We start from the raw sequence: 17,695 nt of genomic DNA, 5'->3' as shown, positions 1-17,695 counted from the left end.
GCGGTTACCAAAACATCATCTGATCTGTAAACAGCAAATTTTTTCCCCTGTAAGTCACACAATGAAAACCTGCAAAGTAAACGTAAAACTGACTACAGATTATAACTGCTCTTTAAGGGAGATCTTGCACTAATGCAGTGCTTTTTATAGCCTGCTGTAGCCTAGACCCACACTAAACTATAATTACGAGTGGGTATTATAAAGCTAGTTTGATCCCAGGAGAGGTACACTTTAGCATCCATACATCCCAACCCCCACAAAAACCCAGGCACTTTAGACTTGCCAAACCATCATATCTTTTCAATGCTTACTTGCATTTTGTCTTTACTAGTAAAACCCCAGAGACAGACAACTAGCTTACAGGTAAAGCCAGCATCTGTTCCCTTCTCTCTTCAATGTCCTACCAAGATAAGATCCATTTCCCAATCCAGTCCCTACCCACTCTCTAGCCTGCAGAAAGGAAGCTGTTTAGAGTCAGAGCTTAAGGCCAGAAGACTGATGTGATAGTCTGGCCTCCTGTCTAGCACAGGCCACGGCCACCACCCGCACACTTATGTTCTCCTTGCTATATATTTTTTCCTTCATAGATTTGTAGAGTTTAAGGCCAGAAGAGACATTATGATCATCTAGTCTGACTTGGTCTTATCACTGGCCATAGATTATTCAAAGGTTTTATCCTGCCTTCTATAAAGCTTGAAAATAACCCTTAATTGTTTGGCAGTAAGAATGAGATTTTCATAGACTTTGCTCCAGAAGCCTCAGAATTGGTGCTAGAGGCTGATTACCCATTTGAATTTAGCAGTCAGTTAAGCTTTGCTCAAATTGTGCAGTGTAGAAGGGATTAACATTAGAAACTGAAAACTAATCTGCAATAACTTTGCCATGTGTATTAGCAGCCTCTTATGTAACAGCTAAGAATGGAAATTTCAGGCTCAAATCCATCTAGAATTAGGATATGAAATTCAATCTGGTCTGAGAGAAGGAGAATAGTGTGATTCCATCTGGAGATGGAACAGCTCAAGACCTGAGAGGAAATGTACTTGAACAGACCAGGAAGGGTAAAAACTGCAGTTTGCCTATCATTACAATTCCCAGGCTCTGAGCACCTGCCACAAGCAGGATCCAGGCACAGCAGTAATGCTCAGTTCTTACACAGGGATTTTCATCTGCAAATCTCAAAGCATGTGACAAATATTAAATCTCAACATTGCCAACTGGTGTCATCCACGTTATATAGGTGAGCACACCGAGGAACTGCTTAGTAGCAGAACTGAGACCAGAACCCAAGAGTCTGCATGCCTGACGTCTAGACCACAGGGTAACAAGCTTGGTGTGGGCAGTAAACGTACATTGTGGGGGGAGAACTGAGATTGGTTGGGCTCTGCTCACTTTTAGGGGACCGCTAAGAACAGAATTTTGGCAGGGGAGGGGACAACAGACAAAAGATTAAACTGCTCCTTTCCCCTCACCATCTCTGGAATAGCAGCCATGTGTGAACTTAAAGATCTGCACCCTCTGTAACCCATGAAGGAGATGTCTGCTAGAAAGGAAATCCCTTAAGGAAGCACCATAAAACAGATGCAAAAAGAAGCCCTCGGAAGGACTTACCTTTTGTTTAGCACCATGTTTCCTAGTTTCAAGTCTCTGTGCACAATATTTTTCTGTAAGACAGATTCCATATCAGATCAGGTGATATCATATGAACACAAGCATCCTCAGAATTTCAGTTCTGGTCCCAACACTCAGAGGATACAAAGCACTAATTCTATTTTAGAGAATAATATTCTTCTAGTCGGAGGATGATGCAGAGGCAAATGCTCACACTCTTAGCCTGTTGAATTTGTTAGTGTGATATACAACCCCAGCACATGAGCAGCCCTGGGAAGGTAAAGCCTACAATGTAGAGATATAGCTGGATCAGCCTACATTCAAAATAGCAACATAAGTGTCCGCAAACATTGCTGAGGCCCAGTCTGGTATTTTTCAGTTGATTCTGGGGGTAAACAGCTGTAAAGGCGGCTGGCTATACCCAAATAATATAACCCTAACACAGATATCGAGGGCCCTTTATCTAATGAGCTGGGTGATATCCCCTTGAAATTCAAAGTGTTAATTTGTCACTGAGGGTGTATCCAGTGCACATGCACTACTCTGTCTGCTTCATTCTTTTTGTCCGGGTTCAAAACCACAGTGTAAGAATCCTGCTAACTCAGGTCTGCTGCATGGCACATCCGACTGAAGCTGCTGGGTCTGAGCCGCAGGCTGCCCCATCCCAGCAATGCCCCTTTTGACGGAGAAATTCTTCTGAATGTGCATCTGCTAAGGGAGGACGGATGTCACTTTTAACAGCCTAACAAGTCAGAAACCTCAGTGGAATCTATTTTTATAGCACAGTAATTTCCAGTTCATTGATCTCAAACTAGCAGCATAGGGTTTTTATCTCAGAATAAATTTTTATCTTACTTATGATTTATATTGCTTCCATGGGAAATGCTTTGGAGTGGTTCCTGGATTTGATTAGCCTCAAACCCAGAAAGTTTCTTTTTGTTGAGGTTAATAGTTTTGCTGTTCACCTGATTTACATCTAATCCAACTGCCTTCTCTCCTCAGCCAGCAACTGTTGTGCCATCAATAAACAGCGGGGGAGAGAGGTGATGCTCTAGTATGGCTCAGAATACCAAGGCTTGCATAGAGCTTAATGTTTGAAAAAGATTGTGTTATTGGAAAAGAGCTGAGACATCCATCCTTTGTAATCTCTCAGTTGCTTTTATGAAGTCCAGGATGTTAATTTGGGATGAAACTCCCCCAAGACACGTGCACAGGCTACATGGAGACTGTACCTTGTGTAATGCTTCCACCACTCGTACCACATCGTAGAATATAACAACAGTCTCCCGTTCGCTGAGTCTCTTCTCTTTAATGACGTAATGCTGCAGGTTGATTAAATCTGCTGTCTTGTCACTGAAATCGTGAGCACAGAGACAGTCTAAAACAAGGCAAATGCGCTTCCTCATCTTCCTGACCATTCTGTTGGTTTCCAGATCTTCTATGATTTCACAAGTTCGATCCTGTAGTGGCAGACGGAGGCAAGGAATGGAGTTTAAATAAATGGTCTACTTTGCACATATGTATTACTTAGGAACAGAGCATTAGAGAATAAGATGGCCTTTTAGATAGTTACAATAATGCAATAAGCAAAGCACAGATAAGAGATTACCCGGGACACACTTGTTTGATTTAAGATTAGCAACGATAGGGCTTAGTCTGCATTTCCTGGCCTGAGTAGTGCAATTAGCATGGGTACTCGACACAACCAAATCCTACATCAAACACCAGCATGCTCAGAAACCAGACACGGGACTGTAGCTGAGCCCTCTGGGTTGTTACAGCATAGACAGAGCCTCAGTTGAAACAGGCTGTTGACAAACATTCAGGCAGCAAGTGAACAATCACCTGCATCACTGCTAACACCTCTTATCAGCCAACCTGTCACAGACTCAATAAATGACTTATTTCAGAGGTGTTAACAGCCCTGCAATTGGTTCACTTACAGATATTTAATTGCTAATTAGCACATTTACAAATTTATTTTAACATGTTGAAGCAGCATCTTGGAAACTTGTCTGCTTCTCCCAATTCAACAACAGACCAACTACTGAAAGTGCAAAGCATAGATTACATTTGAAAAAGGCGCTTTGCTAATTAGCACAAATATGAAGCCAGGAACATGGAGCAATTCCATTTTCCTGGAGTGGGATCCAAATTCCAGGTACTATTGCTATAGCTGTATCAGAAGAGCCTCTTCAGACTGTTTCATGTACTTGCTTTAGGCTACTTCTCAGTGGTAAGCAGAACAGGAAGGCTCACAAGCGCACATATCAAGACCCATGTCCTGTTCTATAATCTAACATATCTCACATCACAAGTCTTATTTCATCAGTATTTAACATGAACTGCCTCTGCAATACATTTGCTTGCTTTAAGAGGCACTGATTAATCATGGCTAAGGCTGTGATTGTGTCATGGAGGTCCCAGAATCTGTGATTTCCAAAGTCTTCTGCCAGTGCCATGTGGGAGCTGCAGGCTCCCCTGCCTCCCCACCACTGCTCCTGGCCACCATGGCAGACAGGGGACCCGCTGCTTCCAGCCAGCAAGAGGGACCCCTGCTGCTCCCCGCTGGCGGCAGGGGGACCAGGCAGCAGAGGGAATCCCCACTGCTCCTGGCCACAGCTGAGGGACCCCCAGAGCTCCTGGCTGCTGTGGGAGGCAGGGGGGAGCCCTCTGCAGCCGGAAGCCTCCAGCAGAAGTTGACTCTGGAGCTCCCAGTCTTCACCTCCCACAGCTGCCCAGGCTACCCATTCTGTCATGGGTAATTTTAGTAAAAGTCAAGGACAGATCAGATGCTGCCGTGAATTTTTCATTATTGCCCACGACCTGTCCGTGACTTTTACTAAAAATATCCATGACAAAGTTAGCCCTAATCACGACTTGCAGGCTGATAATTCTCTATGCATGAGACGGTCCGCGTGAGTGGCGCATTGCACAGAGTAGTAGTTCAGGCCCAATGCAGTTACTAGTGTCCTCAGAGAGCCTATGAGGTGGCTGGCGGTACCTGAAAGAGCCCATGATGGTGAACCACTCCATCCTGATTGTGCAGAAGGGAAAGGAGAGAGTACTCTGTGTGCAGCAGCATCTTGCCCTGTCGCTCCTCCTGGGTTTCTATTCCTGTGTCACCCCTTTCCTCCAAAGTAAGGATCTTTGGGAAATGAGAAAAAAAGCCTTATTCTTTTAGGAAAAACCAAAGTCTCCCCAAATATTTAGCTACAGCTGTACAGTTTACACATTCACACGTGCATTTAACAGCTGAATGGAATTACACCAGAGCTTGATTTATGTACTTGCCACACAGTGTCTGAACTAACATATGTGCAGAATGAGAGAGCATAGACTCAGACTCAGACTCTAGGACTGGAAGGGACCTCGAGAGGTCATCGAGTCCAGTCCCCTGCCCTCATGGCAGGACCAAATACTGTCTAGACCATCCCTGATAGACATTTATCTAACCTACTCTTAAATATCTCCAGCGATGGAGATTCCACAACCTCCCTAGGCAATTTATTCCAGTGTTTAACTACCCTGACAGTTAGGAACTTTTTCCTAATGTCCAACCTAAATCTCCCTTGCTGCAGTTTAAGCCCATTGCTTCTTGTTCATTAAAGTGATGAGCTCACAGGAAACACACATTGCCCTTTGCAAGCACCCATGAGCCTTTCCCCCTTTGTTGCCAGTACAACAGCTCAGTTCCCTTAGAGGCAGTAGTGCACAGAGCTCCAGAAAGCCACTGGTGTGTTAAGCACAGCTGTTTAACCCTGCTCAGAGCGGCAGCAGCTGAGGCTTTGCTTGAGAGCTAACACTGGCACCAGTGTTGCTGCAAGTGGAGGTGAACGGCTAGCAGGAAGTTTGACAAGGCTTGTATACAAGGCTTTAGACTGCTGCACTCTCCCTGGATTCAGGCAGTTTCTCTGATGGAGCAAGGGTTAAAAAGTCTCAGAGAATCCACACCCCAGGCGTTTTGCTTACCTTTAGTTGATAGAAGTCATCTGTCCCATCCTTTCTTGCCAAACACTGAACAATACTTGGCACTGGGGAGTTACCTAAACGTGGACCTACCAACACAAAGCAGAACAGATTTGTTTTCCTTTAAGAAGCTATGACTAATTCAATATTATGTCAATATTCAGCTGTCATACAGTTTGCATAAGTCTAAATCAAGTTCCTTTTTCAGCAGGGCATGAAACTGTCAGTTTCTTCTCATAGATTGTACTCTTAAGAAAACAATAAAGGATGCTGGATTCTGAACCTCCTTGGACAATGGTCCATTTGTTCACAGAAGAGACCTTTGGCAAACACTACACACAGTGTCCAGCTGTCCCTTATAGAAATACAGATTTCTGCATGCCTAAACCATATAGCTTTAACATTTGTTACCAGCAGCTGTGGTAAGGAACTCTTGAACCTCTGAATCTAGCTGCCACTCCTAAGGGAAGGCACCAGAATAACCCCCAGTGTTGATTCCCCATCTTAACCAGTCCATTTTTAATAACAGATGATCTGATACATTTTATACAATGGACTTCACAGGGATCTTGGGGTTATGCAAAATAACTCTAAAAACTATGTTATGCAAGTGACAGCCAAGAGCTAGAGAGAGAGAGAGAGAGAGAGCAAGCAAGTACCAACAGGACACACACCAAGGAGAGAACAGCCATTGTGTTACTTCAATAAACTGTGTGCGCTCATTTAACAGCATATTCAAAGTGAAGTGGGGTTGAACATACACCTCAGGACTCCTTACACACCACCCTCAAGAAGAGAGTTTGCCTTTGGATACAATTTAATATAAATCAATAAAAGCAGGGGTCACAGTTGTGCCCCTAATGGCTATGCCTGTAATACATGTTTAGCAGGACAAACAGCCTTAAATTTTCCAGTTACAGGAGCTCCAAGGATTGCTGCTTTGTTAATGTAGCAGGGTGGTTACCCGCTCCTGCCCTTCATGACTTAAAACAGCCCAGGAGAGAGCTGTGGCTGGGGCAAGAAGCCTGGGCTGATTGGGAGAAAGCAGGCTCAGCTGTGGCCAGGTCCCAATCAGGCCTAGCTGGCCCTGATAAGAAGCAGTGAGCCAGGAGCCCAGACAGTTTCTGTTTGTAGAGGGAGATGGGCTTGGCTGCAGGGAGCTAGAGACAGGGCATTTGAGTGGAGCAGGGCTGGGAAAAGGCAGAGGAGCTGGAGAGTTCCTGCCTGGAAAGCCCCAGGCTGTGGACTAGCATAAGGCCAAGAGCTACTGGGGGCTGCAGGGGGCAGGCAAAGGCAGCAGGTCCAAACCCCTTTGCCTGTGATAAGTGGCTGATACTGCAGTCTGCCCCAGTGAATGGGGGCTAGATAATGAGTTGGGGGTTCCCCCAGGGAGGGGAGACCCAGATTGGTGGGGTACTGCCAGGGGACAGCACCCCACTCAAAAGGGCACCAGGGTCCAGGGAGGGACACAAGGGCCAACAGCAAGCAGATCACCTGCCTGCAGAGGGCGCTCCTGGGTCAAAGAGCTAATTCCCAAGGACAACCAACAGGAGGCGCCGCAGTGTCTGTGCTGTGCTACAGTCAACATCAGATGAAGCGAATTTTGCTAGGCACAAAAACCTAGATTACAATTCTGCTTTGACTCACTTTATTGAATCTGTTCTCCTTAAGCTTTGCAACCATTAACATTCTACCTCATACAGCAGAGGGGATGAAGAAAACCTCTTCTGCTTACCTAGGATGAAAGGGCCTGCTCTCTTGGCATTACTTCCAGAAATCCCTGTACAAAGAGCCTTTGCCTTAGCGGATGTTTCCCCAGTTCCTCTGTCTGATGCTCGCCGCTTCATCCTCAGCTCTTGAAAGACAAGGAAGATCACACTTCAGTGAGTAACAAAGCTCTTCTCCTTATACTAAATCCTATCTTGTGCTGGAAACTTTTACTTGATGATGCACAGCACCTCTGCCTATTTGTATAGTAGAAGGCAGTTCCTACTGACAAAAAGCTATAGCTCATTTACTAGTGGATTAATTGGGAGCTACAGACTTCATGCATTTCAGGAAGTTACAAGGAACAAAGCAGCTTCATTAGAGTGTAATGTTCCTAGATCATTTATTTGACACATGTAATGGGGGTGGTGGTGGTGTCTAAATAATTAAGACCTGTTTTATGGCAGAATAAAGCACATGACGAACACATTCTGAAAAGCTTCAGAAGAAACTGCCTCTGCTCCTCCAAAAACCTCCAAAGTCAACCCATGAGACCCTAGGGGTTTGTTCGCAGAAACACTTATGCTTTAAAGACTGTGGCCAACTCACCATCTATTGAGAAGCACAAGAGTCTTTACAGTTCTCTGCACTTGGAGGAATAAAACTGATCATTTGGCTGAATCACTACATTTCAGCTTTCCCTGGGACAGAGCACTGGGGAGCGAGGGCACATGAAAGATGCATACATCTCTGTTAGTTACTTCAGGATGATTAGCTAATTCATCCTTAATTAACAACTTATTTGTAACAGAGAGAAAAATTACATATTTTCTAGTTAGTGTAAACTAAAATCCCCCTCTTTACCCTATAGCCTAATAATCTCTACTCTTTTCTCTTCACTATGTTCTTCCAGCTGGACTGAGTGATTCAGGCACTTTCAGTCTGCTGTATAAAATCACTGTCTTGTATTTCTGTGCTTTGCATTGTCTAAGGAAAAGCACACTGCCACCAGTTCTCAACAGATATTTTGCGGTGGACAAATCTTTAATGAAAAAACTGGATGTGAGCTCCCTTGCTCTACCACCATGCAGGAAAAATACTTCTGTCCATCACAGGAATGTCTTGCATGCATCCAAATGTGCAGATAACAGCATTATATATAGACAGACTGAAGGAATGGATAATCACTCTGGACTAGGCTCTGAAGTATGTTACCCGCTCCTTATTCAGGTACTGCAGAGACGTTCTGGACTCTTCTCAAATGAACCAGCCTTCTGTTCCTCAGAGCCCTACAGAAAGTGTACTGACGTAGCCCTGCAGCTCCAACATCTAAAGGTCCAGGTTAATCCAAGTCTCTGGTTGGTCACAACACATTTCCCTCTACAGGGTACAGTCTTGCTTCAGTTCAGTGGCAAGAGAATTTGTCCTCAGGTTGGCTATGAAACTATTGCAGTTGCTACCTTCTGCGGTCAGTGGGTTCACTGCTAGTGCAAAGGTCTTACTCCCGCAGCAGCAGGCACTGGAGTGAAGACCAGCCTGCTGAGAGTTTCCCTTACACCGCACTCCCTTCCCTAGCTTAGGAGTCATTTTAAAGAGAATGCTCCAATTCCACATTGATTAACTGTATTCATTCTAATACATCTTAAAAGCAGTTCAAAAAGGAATGACTAAGACTTTCGATAGGAACTGTCCCTGGGCCAGGGTTTTCCTACCTCCCTGTCTTACCCTAAACAAATGCCTTGCAAAGTTTCAATGACTGTTCGGCGGGGGAAGGGTGCTTTGAGTACTTTTTAACAGCCTGGATGTTTAAAAGGTGAGATGTACTGATACATTCTTCCGCCTCTCCAGCCATGACTATGTAGAGTGGGAAGTTCACACCTGCGGTGGCATGAACTTTTCACTGACTGCTGACTCAGCATGACACCACTATCAATTTGTACAAAAGCACTTACCACTGTGCCCAGCAGAGCAAGAAATTTTACAGTAGGAAGTGGGATGTTTCCACGAAATCAATCAGCAGGTTTAGATTCCCCCATTACTGACCCATATACCTTTGGTTTTGCCTTTAAATTAAGTATTAACTGAATTCAGTTATGGCACCCATAAGGCTTAGGGGTTAGAACCAAGGCCTGGGTGCCACAATGGTCTTTGTTCTGTTCATGCTGCATCACTGACTTACTACTTGACCTTGCTGAAATCACTCAATCCCCTGCAATTTAATCATTCCAGATGGAAATAGGTACGAACAAAATTTCACTGAGGAAACCCCCAGCTAATACATATGCTGCAACAACTGGTGCTGTGCAATCTGCGTTCATTAGGACTCACTGGTGCACATGGCGTTGTTGTAAACAAAATAATCTGAGGACTCACGCTGTAGTTCAGCATCAACCATATCTTTATTCTTCTTCCAAACTAGGTTTTCCAATGCCTCAGGAGACAGCAGGCATCACTCTGGGGAAGGCTGGATGGTCGAAAGGTCGGGGACTCTGCAAATGTAGAAGGAGATGCACTTGATGCTATGGTTCTCGGATTATTTTTTACTACGATAACATAGTAGGCACCAAAACTTCTGTAATTTGCAACGTCTATGTTTTGGTTTGTCTCGGAACAACCTCCAGATCCCTCTCTAAGTTCCTGTTTGTGGACAAGCAAGTAGGGCTACCGAAGCTCTGTTACTGGAAAGTTAAATGTATGGATGGTACTGTACAAACAGAAGACAAATACTAGCCTCAAGGATCTTTCTAATGATATTTTGTGGTGCAAGCTGGATCATTTAGAACTCAGTAAAATCTACCTAAATGGTTTTCAAAGGACACTTGACTGAGTTTTGACCTACATAAAAATTAAGGCGGCTACCTACCACTTTCATGGAAGGAGAGAAGGAAATGAATTCTTCAGCAACAACAACTATTTCTGTATTGCTATGAAAGGGTTAAAGTTTGCACTTCAGACAGACAATGTATCAAACTTTGTCCTTCTTAGAAATTAAGTTCTTACTGAATCCTGGTTGCACAAGGACCTCTCTTTAAAAGGGCCAAGAAAACCTGTGACAAAAATAATTCCACTAAAATTCAGTATCATTTCCAGTTAATCTAGTCACAACTCAAAATCATGCTCAAATAAGGATTGCAATTAGGATTTAATCAGGCAGTTAGTGTATTAAAAAAAACAGATTATTACAAACATTTGAGGTTTAAATATTGTATAACAATTTGTACAGCTTTACTAAACCTCAACAATGTTTTAATCCCCTTGTATTTGTTTAAATAATAAACTGCAGTTGAACCTTAATAAACGCATATGTGACCATATTTGGGACACAACAAAAATTAATCTCCTTTGAGGCCAGATGAGCTGTAAAGATGCAATACATCTGGTTACTGGGACTTGTTTAAAAGGCTACATAGCACTGTACTTTGAGTGTCATCTTTCATTTTTAATATTTTGTCTTACAATGCCAAAGGACTTAGCACTAGGAGCTAAGACTGCAATGAACATTTTTCGAAGGGTTGGTCTACACCTAAAAATGTAGGTTGACCTATGTCGCTCAGCAGTATGAAAAATGTATACTCCCGAGAGCCATTATTAAACTGATCTAAGCTCGAGTGTAAACACCACTAGGTCAACGAAAGAATTCTTCCAACAATTTAGCAGCTGCTTCTTGAGGGGGCGGATTTACTATAGCAGTGGAAACCCCCTTTTGTCGCTGAAGTAAGCGTCTACACTACAGCAGCGTGGCTGTAGGCATTACCTCAGTCACGCAGACTTGTGCCGGATGGGCTGTAGCAGTGCAAAGGAGGCAAGCTCACAAACCTCTAGTGTGGTCTATGCAGCATTTTCACTATGAGTTTATCACAAACAGAGTGGGAGGAGTTCTCATTCCTGTCCTGTTAAAGTGACATTGACTTAACGATCACACTCCTGTCAGAAAACTTATCTGCTGTTGTTACAAGCAACCTCCAAAACGGCTGGGACAGAACAATTAAAGAAAATCCTGTTTTCAATCTGTGCATCTGACAGCACTTTGTCTAGCTTGTTTCTCCCTCTGTAGGGCATCTCACACTAGCAACAGGAAAAAGAATAACTTAGTAAATAGGAAAATGCAATTGTAAAACCACACAAATTGACAGGGGGATTCAGGACAGCACCGGAAATTACTTTTAACTCATGTTTTGAAATTGAGAGGATTTCTTTCATGTTGAAGCTCCTTTAAGCAATGGAACATGAATTAAACACAAGATAGAAAGAGAAAGTCCCGGAAGCAAGGGGAAGAAAGTCAAAGGCAGCTGCTCTCAGAAATACCAGGAAGATGGTTCCCTTTTCTGCATTTACTGACATTGCATAACCCTGATTAAACCAAGGAAAGTGGTCAAAAGGCCACACGTTTCACCGTGCAGCTTCTTCCTTAGTAACCGGGGAATGCCCACAGAGACACAGGTTTGTTTCACCTACAACAATGCATTGTTTGAAAAACAGGATTCTAGGGGATGAATCTATTGAGGCCTTTCAACATGAATGCCATTGTGCTGCCTTTACTTGAAAGCGTCCTGTACAGAATGCATCATCGTCATAGCCCTGATAAACTGCAATGCAAGAGATTCCCCACCCCCTACCAAGTCCACAGGTATACAGAATATGCAGACCTGCTAGTGCTTCTGTTTTGTCTTAGCGCTGAGCACTGCCATACAACGCTCACTTCAAGAGGGCTCTCCATGGGGAGCACTTGTATCAAATATTTGATAATGGACTCTGCCATCTAGCAGAGAAAGGGATAGCACAATCTCATGGCTGGAAGCTGAAGCTAGACACATTCAGGCTGGAAATAAGGACACATTTTTAAGCGAGTGAGGGTCATTACCCACTGGAACAATTTACCACGGGTGGATTCTTCATTACTGGCCATTTTAAAATAAAGATTGGATATTTTCCCAACTGATCTGCTCTGGGAATTAATTTGGTTAGTTTCTGGCCTGTGTCATACAGGAGGTCAGACTACATCACAAAGTTCCTTCTGGCCTTGGAATCTATGAATCCCACTGAAACCTGGTTTACAGGCTGCCAGCTCAGACACCAACTATTTAATTATATTCCGAAAAGATCTAAATGTTAAGTCATATTTAAAAAGGGACACAATGTAAACCAGTAGACCTAAATTTAGATCCAGCAGCTGTGTTTGGAAGCACTGATGCTAATCCTGCACTTTGACTGTATGCTCGGTTCTTGCAAGCACAGAGGGCAATGAAAGAGATGGGAATCTGGTTCTGCAAGCACTGCAGAAAGCTAGATAATCTGCAGGCCCTTCCATCCCCAAAGGGCTTCACAGGATCCCTACCCTCCCTTAAAACAATCACAGCTTCCTTCCAGACAAGGTAGGTTGGTGGTACATGTCAATGGACCCCATCAACACTACCCCTACATCAGCTGGAAGGCGTGCCAGAGAAAAACAGGAAGTGTCACAGTTACTGCAAAGACCAAATTTATGTTCCAAACTCCAATTTCCTTTTGGTAGTATGTTTTACCACCACTGATCTGCCAAAGCAGCAAGAGGCTTTCCCCTGTCCTGTTTGCTCACAAGAAGAAAGCAGACAAATCTGAGAATTACTGCATCATGCAAGGATTTCTTGCTCTGCAAAGGCATAATGAATAGGGAACCAAAGAGCTAATAAATAGTAATAATCATCACCTTATGTACAATGCAATTATGCAACCATGCAAATTGCAGCATAATTGTTAATTTTAAGATTGCTACACAATTATGCTCTAAAATCTACACTTGCTTTAACAGAAGATTGAAGTCTTTAGCATTATGATGGTGAAGAAAGAACCACACATGAACTTCTGCAATGTCCTCTGCAGATAGCCTCAGGTCAGTGCTTTATAATTGGGTCTCATTCTCACCTCAGGAGCCTGAAGAGATCCATTTTAATAGTACAGGATTCAACCCTAGTTTACTAAACCGAGTGCCAAAATGAGAGAAATTCTGCAAAAGCCACCTGGAAATATTTTGCTCTAGGGATGGCACGCTTATGGGAGGCATTGTGATGGCCCAGCAGTGCTCTCCCTCCATAAAAGAACTGCGACCTAGCAAGTCACCTTCCTAAGAAACTCTGCATTGTTGTAACTTCTGAATGCCTAAAGTCAGCTGACAAAAGCAGAAAAGATTGATTGATCCAGGACAAAGATCAAAGGTAAAGGAGACCTGCATATGCTAGAATTTAAGGATTACAAAACCAGCAGCAAAAATGGCAATTGTACCCAGAGTTTGGATACATCAGCTACCACAGGGCTGTTTCTCACTACAACAGCTCATGCTGGGTTTAGAATTGAGGATTTCAAATAAAGTTGCTTCATTGGTCTTGCATTTAGTATCCCCAAACCATCTTATATGCTACCTAACACTTCCCAAGAGCAGAACAGGCAGTTTTTGAAAGAGTCTGAGCTTTACTTGCAGCAAGTAGAAGCCTTCAGAAACCAGGATACCTCCAGAAACAATTTTAAGCTGACCTGGTGAATATTCTCACACTCGTATGTTTTTGCTTTGCTGAAGTGATCACTGAAGTGTCTGAAACTTCTGTATCATTTCTAAGATGGAAACACTGCAGGCAAAACAAGATAGGCAAACAGAGTTACAAGCGCAGTTCCCAGACGGCTAATTTAAACATGCGCACAGGACAAATGAATCATTTTTCCCTGGAGACTCCTGGCAACTCCAATTTGTCATCAAACCTGAAATGTCAGCTAAAGACACAGAAAGGAAGAGACGCCAGTGGAAACAGCCAAAATAAATAATAATAATAAAAAATCTGCTCATTGCCACTCTGGCTGCTATGCAGCTAGGAGTGGCTCAAAGCTCCCCCCACATATCCCTGGATTATTGATCTCTTCCTCATGCTGCAAGGGACCCTTCGTCTAGGTACAGAACACTGGACACAGATCCTTCTTCCACTACTGCCAGGAGAGGCCAAAATACTGCTTGCGTGCAAGGCTCTCCCAACACCTACTGCATCAGGAAGAGAAGGAACCCACATTCTGGTTCTCAGTGGAGTTACTTGGCCCTTATGATTGATATTTCAGTGTCCATATAACTGTGCTTCTCCCGGCAGGATTCAGTCCATTTTCCAAAACAGAAGTTAGAATGGCATTACCAGTTTGCACTGAGGGAGAGAACAAAGGCCCTCAGACCCGTTTATTCATAGGAAGGGGAAGCCACGTTAGCATCTCCTTGCAGAGCTCAGCAGCTTCAGAGATGAACTGCACAAGACCCAGCCATTTGCAATGCATCTTTCATCTTAACTTGCTGGCTTTTCCCGCCAGCATTTTGGGCACTTGTTAACGTGCAGCAATGTATACTTAGGTTCTCTTGAGAATAAGACCAAAAACGATTGGATACTTCCAACGCAAGTTACAAGAGTTGGCACAAAGGTAATTGTTCTGTTTGCTTCCTCAAATCCACTGACTACCAGGCACCTGATCAGACAGGCTTCAATGTCAGTTTTAGATTTTACTGAAATTTAAACAGCAAAAGATGACATTTGGGTCAACAGAACAGGTCAAAACTGTATGTTTGCCTCTAAACGTTTACCAGCTAAAATCCATTCCCATCTAATCAAGGTTATCCGAGGTCTTTTAAACTTGGTGTGCAGAAGAGAGGTTACAATGGACATGACCTTCAATCCAAATGAATGATTTACGCATTTACTGAAGTTTAAACACAGTAAAACCTCAAATATGACTTGACTTATCAGTTGAGAGGAGGTATAATTGGTTAAGATTATGGTGAAAAACAGTGTTCCAAGAAAAGCATTTGCATGTGTCTCCATGAGCCACTTCCCACTTGGAAAGAACTGTAGAACTTCTAAGACAAAGCCACCCAGATCATCTTAATACAGGACTCAGACACCTATTTAAACAACCTCCCTAGAAGCCTAGTTGTTCAAAATTGACTGGACCTGAGATGAGCAAGAGGCCCTGGCTCCTGGGCTAAGGGAAGCTTTGTAGATCAGATTCAAAATATGAAGGAAGCATGATAAAATAAGGAGGTTGCAACTTGGCCTGGTGATGCCAGAGGTCAGTGCAGCAACTTACTCTACAAGCCAGGACATTTCCTTTCTCCCCCGACCATGCTACCTCCAAAGAATGAATGCAAATATCAGCTCCACTATCCTTTCGGTGCAAAGCAAGGGCTCTTCAGTGGAGACAATCCCCTTCGCTACAAGAAGGGTAAGTGCAGAGGGTAGCCAGTGAAGTAGAGACCTTTCTAAAAAAAGGAAGTACAAACCAAGTTAGTTCCTCTGCCTTATGGAGATGGCAGTAGTTTGGTGTTGATTCAGTTTATATGAACACTCAGGTTTTCATTTCATGTAATTTAGTTTTCTGTATAGAATTGTTACATTTCTGAAGGTTTATTAATATTTCAGTTGATTAAAACTATCAGTAAGATTCAAAGAGTTGAAAGTCTAAGACTGAGTCCAGTTATTCAAAAGCACCACTGAGACACACAAAGAACTTGTGTATTGATTTGAAAGCCCTTTTGTAAGAACAAAGCCTTCTACAGAAACACGGCTGGAGTGGGCAGGGAGAGGGAGTCTAGACTCAGGAAGCTTTGGCTTATGCCCTTGGAAATCTGCAAACTGACTCTGGCTCCTCCTCTACTGAATGATTAAAAGAAAACTTTAGAATTGAAAAGCAAAACAGTTTTTCTGATTAAAAGCCTACAGAAGAGTGTGGCGCAGAAGAGAACAGTTAAGGACTGTCAGCAGGAGTGATAGGGAAACATTTTCTTATTGGCTGTAAGGTTAGAGGACAGGGCTGTCTTTACACAATCCCTTTCTAACTAGTAAGCTTAACTGTTTAGTGCAGGGATCTCAAACTCAAATCACCATGAGGGCCACATGACGACTAGTACATTGACCCAAGGGCCGCATCACTGACACCTTTTCATACAAAGATACAAACCCTCCCCCACCCCCCGCTCCTGGTCCCACCCCTACTCTACCCCTTTCATTAGGCCCTGCCCCAGCCCCACCTCTTCTCACCCCTTCCCCAAAGTCCCTGCCCCTATTCCAAACCCTTCCCTGGCCCTGCCTCTTCACTGCCTCCTCCCCTGAGTGCACCGAGTCCCCGCTCCTCCCCCCTCCCTCCTGGAAAGTCCAAAGCGAAAGCATTGGCAGGTAGGCTGAGGAGCGGGGATCTGGCGCGCTCGGGGGGCAAAAGCGGGGAGCTATGGCACGCCGCAGGAAATAACTCCGTGGGCTGACGCATGTTTGAGACCCCTGGTTTAGTGCTGGAGACAGATCAAACATTTCATTTAGTAATCCAGTTTTCCAATCCATTCAATAAATACACGTTTGCAGCCATGGTCTATAAGCTTGATGCAAAACTTATTGGGACATGGTACAATGCGGCGGGAGCGCATACAAATGAAGTGCTGCTGCATCCTGCAGATGCCTGGAAAGGACAGCCATTGCTGTTTGTATAGGAACTCCATGCCCAGCGCATCCTTAACTCAGAGGGTTGCAATTCACACAGAACTTGCATAAAGCCATTCAGGTATTTGTTTTAAAAAAAAAAATGTACCCATCACATAAGATGTTTATTACACTGGATTTTATTTTACTTAAGTTACTGTGTGTCTTTAGCTGCAGTAAGGCCTCCTTTGCATGCACAGAATATTATTGTATGACCCATGGACATGCTGACATTTTCATTCTCTGCAGTGAAGTGCTGTTGCTGTAATGTAATTACAAGGAGATGTAATATACCCTATAACCCTGACTGGGCAGAAAGAAAACACTTGAAAAGCTGCATTTCAGATTGTCTACATGGTCCTGATGTGATACAACCTGACTAATGCAGAGTCGTTTACATGACAGCATGCTTGACTCCTGTGTTCCCACTAAGGTGCGTGCCTGCGTGCCGGCACAGGAGCCCATCAAGGGCTGCGCACCTGATGAGGAGAGCTGTGCAGGCGCGCAGCCACAGCGGCATGGAAGGAGAGAGGTGTAGAGGTGGGATGTAAGGAGTGGAGGGGAGGGCATGCAGGGCTACGGTGGAGAGAGACGCCTCTCCCCTGGCCCTGGGGCTGCTGTAGTGGGGAGAGGGCTGGGGGGTGGAGTCCTCGCTCCCCACCACAGCAGCCTGCACCCAATGCCCCTCATCCTCAGCACCACCCCAGAGCCAGCACCCCAACCCTCTGCCCCAACCCTGAGCCCCCTCCCACATCCTGAACCCCTCAACAGCCCCACCCCAGACCCCACACCTCCCGGCATCCCAACGCTGAGCCTCCTCCCACACTGCGAACCCCTCAGCCCCACATCACCTACGTATTGGTGCAACAACAAAATTCATTCCACATAAGGATGGAAAAATTAGAGGGAACATTGCTTGATACCACCCCATAACCCCACAA

General features: G+C 44.2%; 1 protein-coding gene across 6 annotated transcripts in view; it reads right to left on the bottom strand.

Moving 5' to 3' along the window:
* The window catches only part of STK40 (serine/threonine kinase 40), a 41,033-nt gene that overhangs the window by 16,239 nt on the left and 7,099 nt on the right, over positions 1-17,695 (bottom strand). For all 6 annotated transcript variants that reach the window (XM_030538862.1, XM_030538864.1, XM_030538865.1 and 3 more), the window contains 6 exons: positions 9,658-9,773; positions 7,313-7,432; positions 5,581-5,666; positions 4,613-4,756; positions 2,841-3,068; positions 1,609-1,661 (listed from right to left, as the gene is read on the bottom strand). In XM_030538862.1, coding sequence (XP_030394722.1) covers positions 1,609-1,661; positions 2,841-3,068; positions 4,613-4,756; positions 5,581-5,666; positions 7,313-7,432; positions 9,658-9,679 — 653 coding nt within the window. In that variant the 5' untranslated portion in view covers positions 9,680-9,773. The remainder of the gene's footprint in view (positions 1-1,608; positions 1,662-2,840; positions 3,069-4,612; positions 4,757-5,580; positions 5,667-7,312; positions 7,433-9,657; positions 9,774-17,695) is intronic.

The sequence above is a fragment of the Gopherus evgoodei genome, chromosome 20 (genome assembly GCF_007399415.2).
Source record: "Gopherus evgoodei ecotype Sinaloan lineage chromosome 20, rGopEvg1_v1.p, whole genome shotgun sequence".
Lineage (NCBI taxonomy): Eukaryota > Metazoa > Chordata > Testudines > Testudinidae > Gopherus > Gopherus evgoodei.
The sequence above is the reverse complement of the archived record's forward strand: the minus strand, read 5'-3'. Positions and strand labels throughout refer to the sequence as shown.